Below are 9,770 nucleotides of genomic sequence, written 5' to 3' on the forward strand. Positions count from 1 at the left end.
TACTAGAAATGCTTTTACAAATAACAATCAGTCAGTTAACATCAATAGTAAAATAAACAACCGTAAAGATCATTAATGTACAACTGTGATAGAAATGCATTTATAAATACCAACAAGCATATAATTTAACCCAAACATATCAAACAACAGCAAATTTCTCTATATATACATACAAAACATTATGTACAACAGGTAGATTCTGTATAATAAAAGCACTATGTACTAATATGATGATAAACGATGACGGAAGGTATTTTTGACCAAATTATTGAGATTATAATATACAAATTAATATCTCATCAAATGAACATTTTCCTTATGAACAGATTCTAATATTAATAGCAACATTTGAAAGACAAAATGACTGAAATATAGCCATCACAAAATGCATGTATCAATTGGTATTGCACAAAAGTTAATATTCATGGTCAGTGATTCACCATGATCCACTGTCCGTCCATATTCAAGGTCAGTGATACACCATGACCCACTTTCTATTTTCAAGGTCAGTAATTCACCATGATCCACTGTCCATATTCAAGGACAGTGATCCACTGGCCATATTCAAGGTCAGTGATTCACCATGATCCACTGGCCATATTCAAGGTCAGTGATCCACTGGCCATATTCAAGGTCAGTGATTCACCATGATCCACTGGCCATATTCAAGGTCAGTGATTCACCATGATCCACTGTCCATATTCAAGGTTAGTGATTCACCAAGACCCACTTTCTATTTTCAAGGTCAGTGATTCACCATGATCCACTGGCCATATTCAAGGTCAGTGATTCACCATGACCCACTTCCTATTTTCAAGGTCAGTAATTCACCATGATTCACTGTCCATGATTCACTGTCCATATTCAAGTTCTATGATTCACTGTCCATATTCAAGGTCAGTAATTCACCATGATTCACTGTCCATATTCAAGGTTAGCGATTCACCATGATCCACTATCCATATTCAAAGTAACTGATACACCATGACCCACTGTCCATATTTTTGCATGATTCACTATTAGCAGTACAGTATGGTTCGCTGTCAATTACTAATGTATGATGGATGATCTATTGTCAACATTGTAGTGGAATTCCTCACTATTTCATAGTGTTGTTATGGCGAAATTTTACATGGTTACCAATATTGGCGAAATTTTATATGGTAACCATTATTGGCGAAATTTTACATGGTTACCAATATTGGTGAAATTTTACATGGTTACCAATATTGGTGAAATTTGACATGGTTACCACTTGATGGTTCAGCAGTTGGATTTCAAAACTGGAACAGTCCAATAAACTCTTCTGGGCTCAGGACTTTACATTTAGGTGGAAGATCACTGACACAGGGATGGCCAAGTGACTGAAATAAAAATATCAAAGACTTTAATAACATAAAAATAAGGATAATCATTAAATAATGATTTAATGTAAAGTGATCTTGTATAAACTCTCCCATATAAATACTTGAGACATAAGTACATTAAATTCTCAGTTCTCAGGAGTCATTGATGTATGTAACTTCATGGAATACAAATTTATTTTCATATCCCGTCCTTCTACAGCAGTACAAACCACTAGATTTATGAAATTCAAATAAAAACTTATCTTTACATCTACACCTCATATGAGTTCATATCCATTAGAAGTTCAAATCCACAGCTCTCCAGTGGGGGAGGTGTCACATTAAAGGCTGGGTTAAAAATGTGTTGTCCACCAATGAAGAAATAATCTCATGAATAGTTTCGACAGTTGGTTATGTACCAAGAAAGTTTTAAAATTTACAAACTAGGAATTTACCTGCCAGAAAATGTTGTTACAATGGCGGCATATTGCCAGCATATCAGCGTATGTTTCTCTTCTACCAAATCGTCTAAAAAATCAAACAAAATGTTTATATGTACATGTATAATCAAACATTCTGACCGTATATATATTACTAGAATTGCAGACAAGTGTCATTTATATATAACAAGAGCTTTCTGTACATTCATGCAATCTGATCATTATACAGTTAATAGCTCACTCAATAATTGATAGAGTTTGATACTGAAATTCCTGAAACAAATTATTCATTTTTAGCTTGACTAAGAAAAGTATGGAAAGCTATTGTCGTCACACTTTGGTCAAGTTCTTGAACACAAGTTGATATCTCCAAACTACTGAAAGTAATGAGTTGAAACTGCACACACTTTTTTGTAATTTATATTGGTCACTCACTGTATAAGGCTCATAACTCTCACATGGATTTTGTACGTTTTGAATTCAACATTATTCAGACTCTCGCACTGAAAATAGTCAGGCTTGCTGTCCTACCAACAGCTCTTGTACATTCATGCAATCATAAAAGTCATTATATAGTCTTTGAAATTGCTCAATATTTTGTACAATTTAATTAAGTTGTGTAGTCCCAGTGGCTAATAGAAATACTTTTACCACACTTGGTTAATTTATAGAATAACTTACAAGTAGCATCTTTTATAGATATACTTCCAGTCTGTGTGTGATTCATCATCATTCTGGTTATGAAAGTTGAGTATCTGTCGTTTGTTGAAATGGAAGAAGCACATCTGTTTCCATAGCAACTGATCATTGACAATATGATTGTTTGATGCATTTGTCTGACCCAGATGTAAAATGTCCATGTGATCTGGCAGTGTTGTAATGATATGACGTCTGCATTCTTCCGGAAGATCTGTGAAAGTTAATTTTCCGTCATCTTTTCTCTGCAGGTATATAAGGAAAATGCAAATTGGACTAATTCCAGTAAAACACACAAAAATTACTAAACCTGAAAATTGTTTTTTGCTTTATGTTAAGCTGACAATTTGATTTTTGTTAAACACATTCATTGATGTTGAGCAAGTTGGATTTTTTTAAACTAACTGTTCCAAATAAGTGTAATTCAATAGCTTAATTTTTTAATGCAGGAGCAAAATTACAGGCTTTTAAAGAAATAAATAAGTGAAATAAACATTATGAACAAGTTTGCAAAAACACATGATAAATGTGTGACACATTCACTTGAGATGAATAACTTTAAAAATTCCACAGACCTGAAAAACTTAAATTATCATTGGCTTAACAAAAATATCTTTCAACTATTTAGAATTATTTAAATTATAAATAAAATGTAACTACTCTTTTATTTGAAATTTTGAGTTTTGTATTCTATTTAAGACTGAATATGGATTTCAAACTGTGAATTCTGCAATGTGATCTGTACGATGTTCGTTTAATGATCGTGCAGCAAAATTTACAAGGCGACGCATTTCAGTCACATTGTTCTGAGATCGAATAACTGAAATACACATCATAAGAATATTATTAAGATAGAATGATGGCAACAAAGTGAATAAACGTAATTAAATCAAATACATGAAACAATCAAAATGAAATCAAATGAAGGGACCTGAATTATATAAAGAGATTGAATAACTGAAAATATCACAATGAGATTGAATAACTGAAACATTCTACAAAACATTTAAAACTGAAACAATCTCCTGAAGATTTAATAACTGAAATAAACTCTGTATGATTTACATGATTGTAATAACTGAAGCAAATTCTATGAGATTAAATGACTGAGATTGAATAACTGAAATAATCTGCAACCTGACTGAATAACTGAAATTATTAAAATGAGATTGAATAACTGAAATAATCTGCAACCTGACTGAATAACTGAAATTATAAAAATGAGATTGAACAACTGAAATAATCTGCAACCTGACTGAATAACTGAAATTATTAAAATGAGATTGAATAACTGAAATAATCTCCTAAAGGTTTAATAGCTAAAATAATCTCCATGCAATTTTATAACTGAAATCATCTCAATGAGTTTGGATAATTAACTCTGGTGTGGGTTCGATCCCCGGGAGATGCTTTGGTAGTTTAGCACGGAGGAAGGTACATATAGTCTAGTACTGGTGTAACTCTCCAGGAACGATGGTTAGGAAACTACCCGCCTATATGACTGAAATACTGTTAGGAATAGGCGTAAAATGAAACAAACAAACAATTGGATAATTAAAATAATTGTTAGCATATATCAATACAGCCTTATTATAGTCAACCTACTTGTAAATTAAATATTCCTTGTTTTAAAGCAGTATCTCAAAATGTCCAGAGAAAATTCTGTACAAAAAAACTGAACTCAAATTCTAAATCAAAAAAGAGGAATGAAATTGTCAAAATTAGATTTTTCAGGACTGTCTTGCTCTCTTTCCAACAAGTGGAGATGATTAACAGGTTTAATTTAATTGAGGGTCAAATATTAAATGGGGGAATTATTTTGTCTCATTTCATGCGATGTCATTCACAATATTTCAGTGTAGGACATGATCACATATTCTAAGTTTAGAAACATAATCTCAAGTATTTCATTGAAAATGTATAGTACACAGTCTTAAAATTTCAGTGAAATAAGGGGACATAACTTTGTCAAAATCCATGACAAATTTTGTGTTTTCTTTTCAAGTAGATGTGATAGTAGTAAACAATGACTCGAATGTAAGTTCAATGAAGAAGTGGGGTGGAACATAAAAACTTTGAGTTGAGTAGGTTAGTTTTTATCATGAACAGTCATAGCTGCCAAATAACAACAATATCCATGAAAACAGTCCAGCACAAGTTAATTATAACTTTGCAGCTCATTAACTTCATGTTATTTGGTCATTCAGAAAAATGTTTTAAAAACATCACTTTACAAAGTCAGAAAAGAGTCCATCCCAAAAAGAAGATACATATATAGATGTATAATAAAATCTGTGATTAATTTGCTAAATAAATGGTCATATTGTTACAGTTATAAATCATTTCATGATATATTTGATGATCATGATTGTGTCCTTTGTAACAAGTTAACAATTATGAAGTAACCACAAAATATTTGTATATTATAGTGTAGGTATGTCACGTTTTGACCTACTTATGTTTGTATTGGTTTTTTCTTGGTTTTTGTTTTTACCAGATTATCTTACATTCATACATTAGATTTTATAAACATTTTTTTTTCCATGAAGAAGACAAAATGTTAAAAGCTAAGGAAAGCGTTTGTTTTTACTGAACTGATTATATTTTGGATTTTATGTGCCCGGTACATACTTTAAATTTCACACCATATTTTGCTCAAGTCATTTCTGGTCTCAATCCTTATCCATTTACTTAGCATCTACTAGTACTTGGTTATTACCAAATTTAAAATTAATTTAACATTGTGTAGTCAAAAGATTATTAAGACTGAGCCATTTCATCCCTGGCTGTAAAATTAAGATCTTTTGTTTGAAGATCAGTTTTGAAATTGCTAAATTGATAAACCATTATACATTGGTAAAATGATGAAAATTTGTACATTCACTTGGTGATTTGGGACAGTGGTCTAGTGATTACAGATGTTGGCTTCAAACTACTTGCCCCTCACCTCAGTGGCAGGGACGTTTGATTCTATCATGTAAGGAAGCTATCTACCTAGCTTGTGGAATGGTTGTGGTTCTACTCAGATGAATAATGCATGGAAGGGCACCTGAGGTCTTCATCCAACAGTAAAGCTGGAAAAGTTGTTATATGATCTCTACTGTATGTTGGTATGATATCAAATCCAACCCAAAAAAATAAAAGAAATTAAAACATTAAAAAAATTTGGGACTTACCATCACTGACCATTTCTTCCATGATACCAAATATATGTTTTTGCACAGCCCCACTAAGAAATGCAATCTTGTCACACACTAGCAGTTTAAGCAGCTAAAATAATAAAAGAAAAAACACATTTCATGTCCAAAGTTTCACAAAAGTGTTGGTACAGTTTTAGAATAAACTTTTGATATCAATGATATCTAAATACTGTCATTATATTTACAAATTTTGTTTACATTTGAAACTTGAAAATTTGATGCTACTGTAATAATATTGCACTTATAATATAACACTCTGTTACAATTCATGCAAGTCACACTGGTTATCTCCCCTGGTGCTGGAGCTGAAATTTTATGATAATTATCACTGTAAAAAATGTACTTAGAATTTTAACACCAAATAAATAAAATACTGTCTTTCTTCAGATTAAACAGACCAACTCATGCTTGCCAATTTACTATCAAATTCAGTATATTTTTTGTATTTTTTTTTATATTTTCATTTTTTTACTGAGGTGACTCCTGCAATTTACCTTGTTAACATAGTTGAATCTCCTCAGATCTTTTCCTGCAGTTGACATGTCCAGGTGTACAAATGCCTCACTAATACTAGTAAGAACCTTTTGTTCACGTGACGTCGCACGAATATACCGGATGTAAGGTCTGTGCACGTTGTGTAAGTCGTCATAGCACGTGTCCCATTCTTCGAGGGCCATTCGCAGTATCCTGAATAATTCAATACAATCTACATAAATATTTACCAATAATCAAACGTTACGCTAGCTTTTTTGTGTTCATTTCTCACTTCTTTACAGACGTGCTGAAATGACGTATCTGGTGATACCATGCAGACGAATTCATCTGTCTCTCACTAATTCTAGCATGATGATTCTTCTGATAAAACAAAGGACAGCATTGTAGTCTTGGTATTTGAAATCATTTAACAAACTGTCAATAATGTACCTCTAGGTGTCTGTGGTGGGATTATCTAGTAGATACATGTTGTCTTAGTGATGCACGTGATTTCCCGCCAAAACAACATCTAGAGATAGGCACTCGAATATGAATGACAACGTGGAGCAATTCTCTCCAAATTAAATAAATAAATATAATTCAAAGTTTATAAGAAACGCCCACTTTGGATAACGTCATTTCAGTGTTGTGACGTCTAAATAGTGCCGTGACGTCTATCATGTAAATTCAATGGTGGTACAGCTAAAGTAGTTTATCTTGGAAGACTTGAACGTTCCCAGACTCTATTCATGCTTAAGTTAAGTAATCTTATACATTTTAATATTTATTCTAGTATCAATAGATGTTAGCCTCCATTATCGTCTTATATCCATAGATAAACTGACCTAAAATCATACAATCTTGCCCAATTTCTTATAACTTCGTTTATGCTAGGGCATAATTGGACGTAATATATTATGTCAAAGGTTCAGGTATGGAATAATATATGATAAAGATCCCTTCTAGTTTTGATAACTAGCCACACGATCCAGCTTGTAAGTTCCCAGGTTTAAGTCTGTTTACCTGTTTAACCTATGGCAAATATACATGTTTATGTACTAATTAAACGAATTACAATATTTAAAGACCCTCTACTTCTATATCACTAGCTTAATTACTGCACGTACCTACCTGAAATATGTCATTTAATATATATAATTAATTAATTTGACCCAATATATTTATCTTGCTGGAACCTATAGTGATAATATCCGTTGCCATCAGCCATGCATCTGTCCGCTCCATACTTCAAATTTTCATCCTAATACCCCCTAAATTTATTATGAACAATCCCAAAAATAGAAGTTGGGCAAGTCTATTTTACGAAATTCAATTAAACATGCACATTTATGTATATATATAATATATAAATGCACTTATTTTTTATGAAAAGCAGTTAAAAGTGCATGTACAAGTAGCTTTAACATTGCCAGTGACATTATGAGCCATATGATACAGCATCAGTTCTGTCACTCATTTGGTTAATAATAAAATTATCAGCTGATTACCGAAATTGATTTTCATTAATTATGTCAAGCTATAGAAACCGTGACCTACCTTGCAAGACAGTGCGAATTCAGGTTTTCGAACACTTTTACACGCCACAATTTCAGTTTCTCCCATCCTTTCCCTGTCCGAACCCATTCATCTCCGGGAGATCGCCAATCCCGACCTAAGTATGGCATTATTTTCGAAAAAAATTTAAGCTTCTGTTGTACCACACAAGTCTTTTGTTGCGTATTGCGTATTTTCTGTTTACATTTTTTCAGGAAGTTTAAGAAATTATTACGGAGCGAATAACAACTATCGATTTCATTGGATAAACTGCTCAAGTGCTTACCGTTGATTGGTTTAAAATGTTTACCACGTGGTTTATGATAATCACATGGTTTTGTTTACAAACACAGCTGATCTAATATATTTGCGCCGCAATTTTCCTCTCGTACAACTTACCTGTTCAAATAAATCATTAACCGACTTAAGTACATCACCCATAAATGATGTTGTTTTGATTTTTGAGGGAAAAATAAAATCTGAGTGAATTGCGCGTGTATTTGTTGAATGTAGGTCAAACTAGGTCGTTCTATACATGCACAAATGTATATTTGTTATACGTAAAACCTACAAGTCTGTCATTTACATTTGCAATATTTTGGTTGTTCAAATACATCATTTAGTATTGAGTTTGCAGAGAAACAATGTCTCTGCTACGCATAAATGTCAAACTTAACGGAAAAAGAACAAATGGTCATATCCTGTTGAATTGTAATAAGTGTAATTGGGCTGAAGCTTCTAAGTAATACATGCGCAAATTTTAGTGAATTCCGCTCGAATGCTACTGGCATGGAATTGAAACGAGATTCGAGTGTTATGAATGAGTCGTATTTGTTTGCATAATAGTTTCTCGGAGATAAAATGCGCAGAATAAATAACCTTACATATAAAGAGACGTAGAAAGTTCCTGGCACCAAAATCGGTGCTTCTGACAAAGGTAGAACTTGAATGGTAAATTACTTGAACAGGCGCCAAAAATTGAAAAAGATTTATAGAAATAACAAATGTTTCATCATTGCGGTTTTTGTCTGACATGTATATCTTAAAGTTGAAACGATTTTGAACATAAAATTATTCTAAGTATATCTAGATGTCTTTTAACAGCAAGTTTTTATAAAGTTATTGACGTAAGTCAGAGCTTCAAAAATTATTTAATCTTTGAGTTCTCCAGAAGAATCAGCTGGAGAACTAACGGGCATCGGTAGACCATGCGCCTACCGAGATCTCTGTTAAAAAGCCCATATACGGGAATATACGGGAATATTAAATTATAGCTCGAGTTGCTGTGGATCGAACTTAAAACCTGTCTGTTTTAGTAATCACATCGTATTACCGGTCCCAGTGATTACAGTTGTCTGCAGTGATGACAGAAATCTAAAATTTATTAATTACTACAGGTATGTCAAATCTAGGTTGGCATATCAACATTACGCAAATTAGGACAATTTCATTGAAATAAACTAACTGTCTACTGAGATAATTTAGGACTCGTTTCCGCATTTCATAAAATATTTCAAGCCGGTTTAAAATGACAGGTACGTAAAAATTCGTTTAAAAAACAAGTATTTACCAACAGGCACTTTGGTGTGGAGCTCCAAACGGGTTAAAATTCAATTAAATTGTATGTTTGTCAATATATGCTTATCATGTATGACGAGCATGATGGTAAGAAACAAATGATACGAATGCAGATCACTCTTGTACATGTAGGCATTTTACGCAGCAATTTAAGTTGTAAAGCTGCTTCTATTTCTTTACGCATTTACTAGCCTAATTAATTCGACATGAACAGTTTGATCCATTTTACAAACTGTTTTTTTTTCTACTGTCAAAATTTTCCGTCTTTAGTTCGATATTGAGGGGAAACCTGGAGGGGGGACAACAAATATCTATAAGGATATGTTGGCCGTTACTTCTTCAGTGCTCCCAACAACATCTAATTGTGCACAGTCCGTGTAGAAAAAAATGCAGTTCGTGGTTGGACTTGAAAAAAGACATATCGATGTCTCTTAAAATTTTAGTTGGACTACGCATTTACATAATTACATTTGTAATTACAA

The 9,770-nt window shown here is 32.6% G+C and overlaps 1 protein-coding gene across 1 annotated transcript; it reads right to left on the minus strand.

Moving 5' to 3' along the window:
- Positions 1–965: 965 nt before the first annotated feature.
- On the minus strand, positions 966–7,952 carry LOC132717067 (F-box only protein 32-like). The gene is made up of 8 exons (XM_060700460.1): positions 7,714–7,952; positions 6,177–6,369; positions 5,659–5,752; positions 3,202–3,302; positions 3,026–3,038; positions 2,468–2,792; positions 1,802–1,874; positions 966–1,364 (listed from the first exon to the last, which is right to left on the minus strand). Exons 1-8 carry the CDS (start codon positions 7,839–7,841, stop codon positions 1,278–1,280), a joined length of 1,014 nt encoding a protein of 337 aa, XP_060556443.1. The 5' UTR covers positions 7,842–7,952; the 3' UTR covers positions 966–1,277.
- Between the last annotated feature and the right edge of the window lie 1,818 nt (positions 7,953–9,770).

This window comes from Ruditapes philippinarum, unplaced genomic scaffold, assembly GCF_026571515.1.
Source record: "Ruditapes philippinarum isolate M1 unplaced genomic scaffold, ASM2657151v2 ctg61_1_1_1_1, whole genome shotgun sequence".
NCBI lineage: Eukaryota > Metazoa > Mollusca > Bivalvia > Venerida > Veneridae > Ruditapes > Ruditapes philippinarum.